The following is a 15,476-nucleotide window of genomic DNA, read 5'->3' as shown; positions in this document are numbered from 1 at the left end:
TTTTGCATGTGTACATTACACCAGTCAGGTGTCAGGCAGCTGACATAGTCTTCACTTGTCATAGTTACAGTGACGCCGTGCCGCTATCTTGCAATGATACAGAAATCTTTAACAAATCCATGAATCCAGACTATAAGCTGCATCACTGCCAAAATCTAATCACTTGGTCCTTGTGTCATTTCTGACTTTCCCTGAAAATTTCATCCAAATCCGTTGGTCCGTTTTAGAGTAATGTTGCTAACAGACAGACAGACGGACAGACGGACAGACAAACGAACATTAATCCTCACATAACTTTGCTGTTCCTTGACGGAGTAAAAATGTGATTCGTGTTGACTCCATGTTTTTCACTTTTTGAAAAATCAATAATAATAAATATGTTCAGCCAGTTTATTTTTTAATATTATTATTATTTTATGATTTATAGCAGTACAGGTTTGTTATGCTGAATGGAAGACATTTGGAATGGAACACATCATCCACAGAAGACAATACTGCCTGTGAACATAAACCAGGCTACAATTATGTAATTATATATATGTTTAATTTGCATGAGGTGGATTTAAAATAACACCTCCCAAAAAACACTACGTTTGCAGTTTTCGATTTCCTTCCCCATTTTAACTGAGGAAAGATTTTTCAGCGACAAACATAATTTCCTTAAGCTGTGTTTGTCAGTGCCTACATTACAGTTTTTGAGGAACAGCTGATTTGCATACCCCACATGCCAGTTCACACTAACAAACACGAATGCTCGCGCACACAGGAACACACTTGCAGTCAGGATATAAACTGTGGATGGTAGCCACTCATACAGGCAGCACCTGTCAGCTGGTGTTGTGGGACAGCCAAGGGCTTGTTTGTTTGTTTCTCCCCCTCTCTCTCTCACTCTCACTTTCTCAGTGTGTGTGTGTGTGTGTGTGTGTGTGTGTGTGTGTGTGTGTGTGTGTGTGTGTGTGTACCTCTGTCCAAGGTCTTCCCTTTCTCCCTCTACACCCCCTCACCTCTCCACCTGCTGTTCCTTCCTTCACTCCATCCCGCCTCTCTGTCTGTTTCACTTCATACCAACCATCATACCGCCATCCATTAGATCTCTCGCTCTCTTTCTCTGCACCTGTGACTGAAAAACAGACTCGCTCAGTCTTTCCCTGCCTTCCTGCTCATTACAGCCCCGAGGCAGCCACTCCATCACAGAGAAAAGGCAGAGATAAGCTACAAGAGTACACCTGTGCCTGGTACGAATGCCAAATCCAGAGTCGGTAACAGCCAATTCCAGGCCAAATAATGGAATCAGCAAACCTCAGCTTCAGACAAATCAGCCTGACAGCTTTATCTCCAACCCCCAATTTCAAAGCACGTTACAAACCTCATTATCAAAAGAGAAAAACAATCAGGTAAAAAAAGAGAAAAATGTTGACAGTGCCACAATATCGCTGGCGAGGGATTAAGTTTACAAAGCTCATTTACAGATGGAATAGGTGGGGGGGGGGACATGTTTTCATCTCATCAGCAAAGTGCTGCTAAGTGTTATTTGATAGAAGAAACATAAATATGTTGTATCAACAACCACATACACTATCAATTTACGTGACAAACAACTAGAAGAAAGAAATTCTTATTTAATAACTGAAATATACAAAGAATGAAAAAGCTATATGGATAGAAACCTATCACTTAGCATATATATATATATATATATATATATATATATATATATATTACTCAATGGGTATGGGTATGGGTATTTACATACATAAATACCCAATATTAAAGTGCCATGCTCCCTTTTATGTGTGACAAATAAAGGAAAATAATGAGGAAAAAAAGACAGAAATTCCAGGATGATGGAGAAGCAGCAGTGGTAATGCTTTATTTATTATCTCAGATGTTTCTTGAATGGAAGTATGTAATCTAATTACATGGGAAACATGAACTTCCGTGAAAAATTACGTATAAATATTTGTTATTTGCTAGTTTATTCTTGGAAACTTTATTTTTCATACTTGGACTTATTGAAAACTGATTGTAGGCCAATGCCAATACAGTTGTGCACTGAGTAAAACACGTTAAACTAGGAATTAGTTGCAGATAATCAACTATAAATGTATCAGAAATATATACCTAATTGCCTAAATCCAAGTATACATTACAAACCTGTCATGTGAAGTCTTATTAATAGTGACCACACAGGAATAATTAAAACGGACAAGGCAAAGAACTGAAACTCCGAAGCTTTTCTTTCATTGTTCAATCACTGAAAACTGAACTTCAAAAACCAATCAAGCTGCTAAATAAGAAAGTAATTCTGAGGGACGCTGTGATAATCAAACAGTAATTAATGCAGGAGTGGAGCTAACTGTATGTATACATCTTCTTGGAAATCTTTAATCTATTTGATCCCACAAGGGGAAATCCTCTTTTTGTATATCCCAGGACGCTGGGGTCAGAGTGTAGGTCAATAACACTAAACCCCTGGAGCAGATAGGTTTAAGGGCCTTGCTCAGGGACCCAGCAGTGGCAGCTTGATGGTGCTGGGGCCTTTTAACAATTTAATTAATAACCTGTCATTTGCAGTTAAGTATTTTCCTAATGCATAGTCACTGCAAGACCAGTTTAGAACCATACAACTTTCCCCCAAATAAGATATGATCACAAAGTATTTCTTTTCTAAAAACTCCAAATGTAAAGACATTTTTGACTTAATGCAATAATTTGCACTAATAATATGATCTTTCCATTAAAACTACTTCAAACCAGTTCAAACATTTTTACAACCTCATCAACTTATTCTCCCTCTTTTAAAAGTCCACAGTTTATCAGTCATCCTTTTTTTCTCCCATTTAACTGCTGGACATGACTCGTCTCCTACATTCTGAGGGTGTAGAGATTATTGGACAACAACTGTTCCAATATACATTAACGTTTAAAAGTTTGGGGTCACTTAGAAATGTCCTTATTTTTTTTTTTTCAATGAAGACAACATTAAATTAATCAGAAATAAAGACTAGACATTGTTAATGTGGTAAATATCTACATAGGGGTACAGAGGAACATTTCCAGCAACCATCACTCCTGTGTTCTAATGCTACATTGTGTTAGCTAATGGTGTTGAAAGGATAATTGATGATTAGAAAACCCTTGTGCAGTTATGTTAGCACATGAGTAAAAGTGTGAATTTTCATGGAAAACATGAAATTGTCTCGGTGACTCCAAACTTTTGAACAGTAGTATAGGAAGAAACTCACCACAATGAAATTTTCCTTCTTCAGCACATGAATTTGGAAACCTTCTAACAACCTACCATGAAACTCTGCACAATAAAGATCAAACATCCAACGATCAGCACACATTTTTAAAAGCATGTGGACCCGTCAGCTTTTCAAATTTCAGACAGTTCTTGAGATTCATTCATCTGTGACATTCCATTCTGCAAGAAAAAATAATCAAATCTGAGCTCACAGTTGCAATATTTCATCAAAATTGCTTTATTCTAGCTACCTATGTCCACAATGCACTAACATAAACAGTTTGATTCTGTAAACAAACAATTCTGCACCCTATCAGTGACACAGTGACATGTTGTACTTGTTGACATTAAGAATCACAGAAATGCAACTTTTATTACGTTTTTTTATGATTTATGGCATTTTAACTGTGTCAAACTACACGCAAGACAGATTTTAGTTCTCTCTTCTTGCATGGTTGAGAGTAAAAGTAGCAAGGAGAAAAAAATGGACAGACACTGTCAGGGTTCAGAAGGTTACACAGAAAAAAGCTGATTTGTTTTTACTCATTAGTAACAGTATTAGGTGACCAGGATAATGATGTTGTGCTTAACATCACTAAGCTTGACAGTAAAGTCTATATTAGTGACTGTGAAATAACGACAGTGGGAATTAGTTCCTCCTTCTTATTATCTCCTCATGACATCGGGTATGTGTGTGTCCACTATGTAATTATAGATTTAGTAAACCCGAGGCTTAGTGTGACTCTATCAACCTCTGATTTGTTGGGTGGATGGATCCTGATGATAATTAGATGTGTGCTTTCATGTTAGATTTCTGTGTGTGTCAGTGCACTAATGTGCAGAGGAGTTCTACATATCAAATACTGAGCCGCCTTTTCCTCAAGACATGTATGACCTCTGTATGTAAATGGAACTGAAAACACATTTACGTGTGCGTGCATTTGTGTCAAAAATGCCACTGTTAGGTAATTAGAAACCCTTTCTCTGATGATGGTAATTTATACCACACTGTATGCGCTCTCGCAGCGCATTTACAGCGATGATGTATGGATTTTTTTCTGAATAAACAAAGAGGATTATGAGATTTGTTTGAAAAATTGCAGGTAATGTTTCTATATTATGATTAACGATTCAAAATTGTAGATTGCTGCTGTCTTTTTTAACCAAAACTCCAACTTAAATTAGATTATTTTAATTTTTCAAGCCCAGTGTGGGCTTATACAAGCAATATACAGAGTGTCCCTAAAGTCTGGACAAATAGGAAACCTCATTAACTAGAATTTTTTTTTTCCTCCACGGATTAAATATGGCTATTATATTTAATATATATTTGCTTAATTATCAAATATGTATTAAATTCAATATATTAAAAAGATTTAGACTTAGGGACACCCTGTATAATAATAATAATAATAATAATAATAATAATAATAATAATAATAATAATAATAATAATAATAATAATAATAATAATAATAATAATAATAATAATAATAACTGAATTACTTTACTTCCAGCAACTAGATAACTCTACAACTTTAAAGTACAGAATACTAAACTGGAACATCTACAGTTTATCCACAAGGTGCCTGCAACTTCCCTCTTCTTCACTCTGAGCACCTTAATTAATTTAGTTAGTTCTATTTCTGTATACTTTAAAGAAATTAAAGCACAAAGTCTTTGGTGCGCGTCTGTGCTGCTGCTGCTGCTGTGTCTGTTTTTCTGTAGACGCGTAAGCACACGACTGCATGAATCTCTGTTAATAGCTCCACTGTGAGTCTATACGGTTGAAATACCACAGTGTAAATTGTTGACATTAAATCTATTTTATGTTGCAGGCTGACCTGCAACAAACAAAAAAAAAAGAAAAATTACGGCTGCATTTGCTGCTCTCCCGTTAATTGGAATAAGACTGGAGCAGCATTTATTTACAGAATATAAAATAGTACCCTCCAGTTTCTAGCTCTGATCAAGGCCTCATCGCCACTATTCATTACGGTAATCGAAGATGTACAAATCCTCCTGCTTTACATTACTGGAGATGCAGTATGTACAAACTGTAACAATAAGCCAACCAGATAAACAAATCGAACGAATCAAAGTTATTCAAAATAGGAAAATCTCACCTCAAGCTCACTCACACAGATCAGAAACTTAGATTCAAATGTTTGAATTATAATAGGAGTTATAGCACAGGTAGGATGTGCATGAAACTCAAGGACAACCTGTTTTGTTTTCTTCCACAATCATTGTGAACAGAGAAGCTTATGACAGTGAAAGAAAGCCTAGAAAATGTGGTCAAGAAATAGCACCTGGATTTGTTTCCAGCTCGGGTACAAAAAGCTCTTTCAACCATTTTTAAAGCGCAAGATACAGAAAAATTACAAGATGACTAAAACATCCTATTTTTTTTTTTTTTTTTTTACTCTATCGGCAAGACTGTAGAGCAACAGTATTAATAATAGTTTCCACCACCTGCAGGCCTGTCAAAAGCACATTAAAAATCCTGTTTTTCTTGTACAGCTGTGGACTGTCAGGACTCAGTTCAATAACCAGGTAGAACAGAGAAGCCCACAAACTTCTGCTTCACACCTGCTCCTGCTGTTTGTGTTTGGACAGGACAGCAGCCTGATATCTGCAGGCTGCTGGCTATCTAGAGTTGGCTTGCTGGCTGCATGGCATAGACGAACCAGCTAAAATGAAATCAGCACACATGCCCTCACTTCTTATAACCAGAGAAGACGCCTCAACGATAAACACAAACCGAGAACACAAATCAATTCAGTCTTTTGTCACTGTTGCCTTGTGGAAGCGACTGTTAATATTCCCACAAGGTAGTCACAGGCAGCCAGACAAATTTAGAGACACAACAGTCCTTTTAGCTGCAGCAGGTGTCTAGTTCAGGGTAACTATTCATATCAGTTTACAGGGCTGTTGAGACTCCACACAACTGATGGAGTCAGCTTTCATCTGTTACTTCTTGACTTTAAACAGCCTATTCTACAGGTGTAAAGACCTTGTGCAAAAACAAAAATAATATGGCTCATTCTTCACGGAAAGAAGTAGTCTATGATGTTGTTACTCACCAAGGCCAGGCGGGCTCTCAGGACACGGCGGCAGCGGTTTGGGAGAAGGGGTCTGGTTGCTCTCAGGCTGCATACTGGGCACCAGCTGTTCACCTGTGGCCAGGTAGCTGGCTAACGTTGTGTTGGGCCTGGAGAGGTTGTAATAGTAATAATGATGTCCGCTCCCCGCTCCACTAACGTTATTCCTGGATCCATTGCGTCCATTGTTGAAGCGACTGAAGAGGTCGAAGCGCTGCGAGTAGACGTCGAAGTACAGGATCATCATGATGAGGAAGTGGAGCAGGCAGAGCAGCAGGACGCCTTTACAGATGCGCTCCAGAGTTCGGCCCAACATCAGCCGGGTCATGGCAGAGGAAGACGACCGTCCTGCGACGGCCAGCCACGGCAACGCTGGCGTGGCGCGGCTACGGGCATGCGCTCATCCCAACGGTTACCTGGGTAATATCAGCTACTGGTAGATCTCTGAGGAGGACATGTGGTGAGCTGATACCGAACTGTCTGACTTCTGCAGGGGTCATGGGGTCAATGAAAAGGACAGGGAGGCTACACCATCAGATACAGCTCCGAAAATCTGTGTTGCCAGATTGTTTCTGGTGAGTCCCCAGATTCCCGGCATGACAAGAGTACTAAATACTGTAATCAGCCTTTGTCACAGGAATTATTTAGGCAGGAATGTAGGCATGATATATTTTACTGTTGATATGGCATATATGAATAAGGTCAATTTAATCTAAGACATAAGGCCTTTGTGATAAAACTTCACTCATATGGACATCTGGTGATATGTTTAGTTAGTCATCATCCAGGTGTCAGTTTGTGGCTGAAGTTTACAATAATCCAAACTCAAAAGACAGTCCAGTCAGTGTGAGGGTTAGCGCTTAAAACGTCTGATTAATACTTGATCCCAGCGATGGCACAAACATTCATCAGTGTAGAGGCTCAGCTGATACGTCCATCAGGATCTTTTACAGCACCGAGTCAGTCAGATTTGCAGGGTTTATTGGTTGGCGATAAAAAAAATCTTTACAGGTAAACCTGGAAAGTCTGAAGCACCTAGAAAACAAAAGATAAGAAAGAAATAAGTTAGAAAACAACAAGTCCATGTAATTCAATGCAATTTAGTTATACTAATTTATCAAATGTTTCCCTAAAAGAATGGCTCTGTTGCTAAATAGAGTTAATGTTTGGACTGCTTGCTTAAACCAGTGCAGGTGAAGGACCATTAATTATAGCTGCACATTTTAACTCAGTACAGTGACTTGTTACATTATTCGCTGTACAAAATCGAACTGAACATCATCGATCTCCCACCGGCCCTTCAGCATTCAGTGACCTTGTTCTCATTCAAAATGCCTGGTTGAAACGCCGTGAAATAAATGTAGAAGTTTGCTCTCGGCACAGAAAGAAGCACACAAGAGAATTTGACCAAAAAAACCAAACAGAATCAACAATAAAAGCATATACAGATGCTAACAAATGAGAAACCTTGACTGGGGCAGTTCAGCCAAATTGACATGCCAAGTCAATTTTCCAGTCAAGTGGTTTAAAAAGCGTTTATGATAGAATGAGACGGCAAGTGGGAATACACAATGCAGTGAAGACACGAGCAAAGGAGAGAAAGAGGGAGCACTTAGAGTGTTCCCACAGGCGATGCTTACGGTAGGTTTATGGCTTTTCCAATCAATGAGAGAGAAGTAGGAGATGAGGTTGAAGTAGATGATAAAAAGCTCTGAATGACATCAGAATCTCTGATGAAAATCCAAAAGGATCAGGGAGAAACAGAGAGGCAGTAACAGTTATGTATATACTAATGCTGGTACTTGGAGAGGATGGATATGTAACGCATGCTTTTCACCAGCAGTTAATATCCCAACTATCCTCTGGGAAAGTCTATGACATCTGGCTGGATTTTCACAAGATAATTAGCATGTGTATAACATGATTGTTGTGGAGACACGAGTCACACTCTCACTTAGGATGGGAGAGATTTTAAGACCATCTTCAAAGACAGAGCTATATGTCCTGGGTATTGAACTTAATTAATACCATTGAAAATTGTATCACAGCTACACATCTTCACAAAGTCCAGAATCCACTTTTTTTTTTTACACATCCTGCAGTCCTAAGTGAACCACTTCCAACAAGTATCACACAGAGTGGACCGACTAGAGCAGATCTTGAGAGAAGGCACAAATGCAAACATCGGTCTAAGGATTTTACGAACTGATAATGATTTATTAAAATATAAATTGTGATTAGTAGGAAAATGTATCATCAGTTTTATGCAACAGAGTAAAGGAAACCGAAAGCTGCTACTGAAAGACAGGTTGGATTCATAACTTATCTGATTAGATTTTTTTTATTTCAATCAAAACTTTAGAAATTTTTGACCCTCAGAAATGATATGATTGAGCAGCCTTTTCCGGAGTACCGCACTCTCTAAGTGCTTTTCTTGTTTACTATGCAATAAAACAAACTAAAATTACCACCTCATGGTTATATGCGTCTGCCAACCAACTAAGTTACAGTTTTCATTCATGTCTGTCCAGACTCATCTCATAAATGCAGTGAAGAGTTTGAAGTGTGCATGTTTATTTTTTTAAAAATGAGTCAAATTCCTTGTTTGTGTTCATATTCACAGTTAATAAAACATGATCTGATGAAAGACAAACTTGTAGCCATAATAACAGCCAATGCTTCAAATATGGAAGCTGCTGTAAAGAAGTTAAAATATCTAAAATGTCACAAACATCTTCATCTGCACAGCCAAAAAATATACACAATCATCACAGACACCCAAGTTCTCAGTCCATTCAGCATCCAACCAAATGTGAATAATGATCACGATCTTCCCCTCTATTCCTGAGTTATGGCATTAAATAATGACCAGCAAAAAAGTTTTTTAAACAACAAGATGCCACATTGAAGCCGACCTTTGACTTTTTGCATATAAAATGTTTTATCCAAACAGTCATTAGCAAAAGAATTCCCAAGTTATGGCCAAAAACCTGTTTTTTAAGGTCACACTGACTTTTCACAGAACTAATCTCTTCATCCTTGATTCAAAGTGAATGTTTGGGCCAAATATCAAGAAATTCCTTCAAGGTGACCTGAGGTACCCATTCATGAGAACGGAATGAACAGATGGACAACCTGAAAGCATAACGCCTCTGGCCGCGGCTGTCGGTGGTGCAAAGGCATGAAAAACGGCAAAGCTTCCAAATTCACATGCATGAGGATCTGAAATTTTAGCCTGAAAAATGACTTGAATGGTTTATTGATGAATCATTTCAGGTTTTGCGCTGTTTGTGTGTAGAAACATTTGATAATCAAGGACCTTAAAAAAAAAGCATTATGCAAAAAAAGGCTAATTTGAATTGACATTATTGCCACTGAATGAGTTTAGCACAGCTACAAAAACCCTATCTGCTCAAGAAAAGAACATTTTTAAATAAGCGTCCAACGTTGTCCTTTTGAGGTAAAATGCAGTACCATCTGCAGTCTGTGCTTCACTGTAGGTTCTTTTGCTGTTTCTTGAGGCAAAATGGAACAAATTTAAACACATGTTGGGTGACTGAGCTGATGGCTGCTGCCTGTCCAGATAGTTGTCTGCCTCTTGCTGGGTCTGCCTTTTGTCTGTGGGCAGCTAAGTGGAGACTGCCAAGACTGAGCCTCAAGGGTGTGTGTGTGTGTGTGACTGATGTGTGTGCAAGTTGCCAAGTTAATGAGATGGATTTCTGCTGACCGAAGGACCCGGACACCACACGTCAGTCATACCATAATGCTTGTGCAGGTCAGGATTTATTTCCTATCCGTGCTGCTCCTCAGTGACTAAACAGGCCGGCATGTAACGAATGAGGGGCGAATTCTTCAAAGGTGCAGTCAGGCAGTCGGACAGATTATCAGTCAGACGAACGCAAGAGTTTCGCCCGATTTTCTCCTTCAAACTGCGAAGCTCGGGAGCAGGAGGGCTGCCGCTGGTGTCGAGCAGGTATTGAACTGTTTGAGAGTGAAGTGTGGCGCTGCTGAAAACAGAAGAATCAAACCGGCAGACGGGATCGAGAGCCTGTTTAGCCCCGGACGGCCAGCTGCACAGGACTTATCAGAGATCAATGTGGACGGAATACACATCAGTGCTTTCGCTCTCATGTGGCGAAAGAAAACAAAGCCTCATGGGTGCTAAATCCAGCTAAACCTCAGCCTCTTTATTTGCTAACATTTCGCTCAACTGACTTTTGTCAAGACAAGTTTGTGCTTTTTCCATGTCTTGAATAAGGTCAGCAGACCGAAACAAAAGAGGAAATCTCTCTTTCAATTTCTTTCTATAGCTCATCCCTCCCACTCATATTTTCTTATTCCTTCTGGGACCAGGGATTGTATTGAGTGGTCATTTTCAACTTAATATGTAAATGTAAACTAGGGAAGAACAGCAAGGCCAGGAATGAAGGTCTCTAAATCTTGCAAGTCACAAAGAGATGGAGATAAATACCAGAGAGAGCAAAAAGGGGAGACAGAGATGGCAACAGAGAGAACTATAACCTTTATGTAACCAGTTTATTCGAGAATCCCTGTAACTCCCTTTTTAACAACAGCAATAAATTTCATAACAGTCCCCGATCATATCATGTCTGTGAAAGAACCCACAGAGAAATGCTGTGAAAATATGTGACGGGGAATATAACGGCCCGTTTGCATCGCCGTTAAGTTTGAAGGCTGCCTCTAAATGAGCAGACAAAGACTGGACAGTCCAGCTGTCCCGAGGAAGAGGGAGCCACCGTCATTAACGCCATCACATTTATCTGCAACCAAACAGGGAATGGGTGAGAGATTAGAGACAAAAACAATGATAAGAGAAGGTGGACAAAGTGAAAACATATGGACAGGTAAGTATGTTCTTCTTCAATGATGCACAACTTGAGCGATCACGACCAGTCATAGACATAGCCCTCTACCTACTAGTTTCTCCAGGATTAAAACTGAAGTCCAATGTGGCCAATCTCTATATCAGCATGTGTCCTCCCACAGAAATAAGTGGGCTCAGTGGTCTCTATGCGAAGCTGCTGGAAGTGCAGCCTTATTCACAGAGGTTAACAACCGTGCTAACTCGCTGTTCAATGGGTTGTGGATTAATTATATTACTGCGAGGGAGGAACTGTGAAAGAGGGTGTCACCACAGTGTTGGATTGAGGGCTGCTTACGACCTGCAGCTCGACTTGAACGGTGCCTTTCAGGTTGTGGAAAACTACTGGCATTGTGCCTGAAGGTCAAAATGAAAATTAAGTTCTTTGGCATCCAATGCAAATACATTCCTGATAATCAGTTTCAAGAATTTAACCCCATGTTTCAAGGGTATGTTATCTTTTTTTTTTTTAAAAATCATAAAATTACAGTTTATCAGAAGCAGAGACTAAAACCAGAATGACTTATACGATATTCACTTTTTCAATGAGCCCTACTCATCTGTGACGTGTTGTTCTGTGGAAAAACCTTAAAATCTTACAATTTTTTTTCCAAATCACTTGAAAGAAATAAGTTAGAAAAGTTAGAGAAGCTGCGCTACTCCAACCTAGCAGCTGAGGCAGAGGACAGAGGCTGGAAGGTAAGGGTGTGCCCAGGGGAGGTGGGCTGTAGGGGTTTCGTAGCCAACACAACAGCGAAACTCCTTAGCGAGGTCGGAGTCAGGGGACAGGCTCACAGAAAAGCTATCAAAGAGCTGGCCAACACCGCTGAGAGGACGAGCCATTGGCTGTGGCTGAAGAGGAGCGACACCACCTGGGCTGCTAGGGTGAACAGCTAACCACAGGACACACACCCAGGCTTGATCAACCCGTGGTGGGTCTGTCTCAGCAGAGGGTGTGTTGTGATAATTGGCCGAAACACCCTGTGACTCTGAGGTACACAACTGACGATGTGTCCCGCTGGTAAAACCTTATAGCAGCCATCAAGAACTCCCAAATTAGAAGTGGTGCAAACATCTGGGATTGTAACATCTAGTCCTTTCAACGAACCTAATCTACATGTCTAACTGTAAAATTGCAGAAATAAACCACTTGCTCTATAACCACAGAAGTCAGCCCTCCTCAGCAAAGCCGTGAAGCTGTACATGACTCATCTGTGAAATTACAAAATTTACGTGACTTTTTTGCTGAACTCGGCTGAGCTGCAAGCTGTGCTTTCACAATGCAAAGAGGAGACAAATGCAGAGTCAAATTAAAAATACACACTACCATTCAAGAGTTTGGGGTCACTTAGAAATGTCCTTATTTTTAAAAGAAAAGCATTTTTTTCAATGAAGATAATAATCCCAAATTTTTCCCTGCAAAATAAGTGCATGTATTTTACTCCTTAGACCTCCCTAACACATATTATGTATAAATGTTTTCATTTCATGTTGGTTTTGTTAGTGCAAATGTAGGTTTTATACTCTGCAACAATTGTTGCCAGTGGGAAACCGCATAGTCTAAATTTACACAAATTCTTCAGTTTGACATATTTACAAATTTTTTTAAAAAGTAAGAATAACACTAATAAGTGTATTATATTATAACTAGGCATGGTTATAAGTGTGTTCACAACTTCATAACATATATAAAGACACTACATCAATGCATACTGAAGAGAACTAAAATTGACAACATTGCAATTACTGCATGTACAAAATACCTCAGTTATATCTGTTAATTAAGGTATTTAAATAAATTATTCTTGTACAAGTTTGAGGCAGACATCTCCTTCTATCAGCGCAGGCAGGAAGTAAAGAGGCCTAGTCATGTGACCATTCACACTTGTTACATGACATTGATGCAATTTAGAGGAGACAACCTATTCTTTGATTTTAAAACTTGCATGAGCTGTCCAATGCCAAAACAACACTTACAGAGAGTAGAAATTAAAAGAAAAATGAGTGGCAACAATTGTTGCCAGTGGAATTAAACGGGTTAATCAGAAATACAGTCTAGACATTGTTAATGTGGTAAATGACTATTCTAGCTGGAAACGGGTGATTTTAATGGAATATCTACATAGAGGTACAGAGGAACATTTCCAGCAACCATCACTCCTGTGTTCTAATGCTACATTGTGTTAGCTAATGGTGTTGAAAGGCTAATTGATGATCAGAAAACCCTTGTGCAATTATGTTAGCACATGAATAAAAGTGTGAGTTTTGATGGAAAACATGAAATTGCCTGGGTGACCCCATACTTTTGAACGGTACTGTATATTGTCAAATATTTACTCCACCAAGGAACGCAGCTGAGTTATGTGACAATCGGCGTGTGTTTGTCTGTTAATCTGTGAATCTGTCTGTGCGCAACATTACTCAAAAACGAAATAACGGATTTGGATGAAATTTTCAGGGAAGGTCAGAAATGACACAAGGACCACCTCATTAGATTTTGACAGTGATGCGGCTTATAATCTGGATCCATGGGTGTGTTAAAGATTTCTGTATCAGTGCGAGATAGCGGCACGGCGTCACTGTAACTATGACAACCAGTGAACACTACGTCAGCAGCCTGCTGACGATCATACGATTGCGATCCTGACTGAGCAGCCTTGGCGGAGACTGCGTTCTCTCAGTGCTTTTCTTGTTATAGTATGTAAAGTCACTATTTTTCCAGTATTGGCAGCACATAGTGCATGTTGATTACAGTTTGGGTTTTTTTGTAACATAAACAATCAAAGAGAGTCAACTTTTTTGTGATTTATGACATTAGAACTGTGTCATATCCCACAAAAGACATTTCTGAGTTCTCTCTACTGCTAGCCATGGTTATGTTTCCACAGAACATTACACAGCAGTGAAAAATGAGAAAACAGTGAGCAAAAATGTGACAGGAGCAGAGAACGCCCAGAAACTGCTTGGAGTTCAAACAGTTAGTGAAAAATGAAACCCTTAAGAGCCACTTTGATAATCACAGACTTCATTACAGACAGTGCTCAACCATCACTGTATTAACAAGCAACTATTTAAATCCAAGTAAAGGGAATTCTCAAAACACATTACACATGTCAGAAAATAAGTGAAGCTGAACGGTTTTCATCACTTTTGCATTCTGGATTTTTTGGGTGCAACAGATATCATGGCACTGGGGCCATATTTTGTACAATGAGCTACAGCTGTGTTCCTGCTTACTACAGCTGCTTATCCCTCTAGCCAGAAAATGCATCGTAACTGGACGTCAGAACAACTCAGTCTCATTGCTTCAAAATCCAAAAATTGGTGAGATGAAAAAGGTGGGTGGATTTTGTGAAGAGCCACATTGATGGAGAGATGAGGACCACCCACAACACCCATATCTACACTCACCATTTTACACCGTGTGCTTTTACAAACTTTCATTGCTGGATTTCATGCTGGTGAAGGGGTTGATATCTGTAAGCCTTCAGTCTACTGTCCTGCCGACATACAGTGCATCTAATTTTTCAGTTTATTACAGCAGGCAGCTTTGTAATCTATGTAATATCCTGCATCTGCAGTGCACATTTGTGATTTCATATCTAATTTTTATTTTATTTTTTTTATTGAGCCTTTATTTAACCAGGTTGGTCCCGCTGAGATACAGCGACCTCTTTTTCAAAGGAAGCCTGGCCAAGACAGCAGCCAGAGAAACATTAAAAGTGCGACAATTAAAAACAGACACCCTAACTCACTCAGCAACATAATAAAATGCATGCTAGATTAAAGCACAGGAATAAGAATTTACATTAAAACAACAACAAGTGTGAAAAGTAGCTGCTGCAAGATCCTTCATACAGTTTTTAAAAATTCCAATAGTGATGAGATCCTTCAGAGTCAGTGTCTTCTGCAGTGAGTTCCAGGCAGCAGGTGCAGAATGCTTAAAACACTGTTTCCCTAATTCAGAATGCACCTTTGGCACAATTAACTAATTACTTCGCAAAGGAACGGCGTACATTTGTCTGTCTGTCTGTCTGTTAGCAGCATTACTCCAAAACGGACTAACAGATCTGGATTAAATTCTCAGGGAAGGTCAGAAATGACACAAGGACCAAGTGATTCGATTTTGGCAGTGATGCGGCTTATAGTCTGGATCCACAAATTTTATAAAGATTTCATCCCTCGGAAATGATATGATTGAGCAGCCTTTTCTGGCGTACCGCGCTCTCTGAGTGCTTTTCTT

At 39.3% G+C, this 15,476-nt stretch overlaps 1 protein-coding gene across 1 annotated transcript in view; it reads right to left on the bottom strand.

Annotated features, from left to right (window-relative positions):
• b4galt2 (UDP-Gal:betaGlcNAc beta 1,4- galactosyltransferase, polypeptide 2) overlaps positions 1-15,476 on the bottom strand; it is a 250,168-nt gene that overhangs the window by 208,326 nt on the left and 26,366 nt on the right. Inside the window, exon 2 of the mRNA XM_023286532.3 lies at positions 6,334-7,386. Coding sequence (XP_023142300.2) covers positions 6,334-6,679 — 346 coding nt within the window. The 5' untranslated portion in view covers positions 6,680-7,386. The remainder of the gene's footprint in view (positions 1-6,333; positions 7,387-15,476) is intronic.

This window comes from Amphiprion ocellaris, chromosome 10, assembly GCF_022539595.1.
Source record: "Amphiprion ocellaris isolate individual 3 ecotype Okinawa chromosome 10, ASM2253959v1, whole genome shotgun sequence".
Taxonomy (NCBI): domain Eukaryota; kingdom Metazoa; phylum Chordata; class Actinopteri; family Pomacentridae; genus Amphiprion; species Amphiprion ocellaris.
Note: the sequence above shows the minus strand (reverse complement) of the source record. Positions and strands in the feature narration are given on the sequence as shown.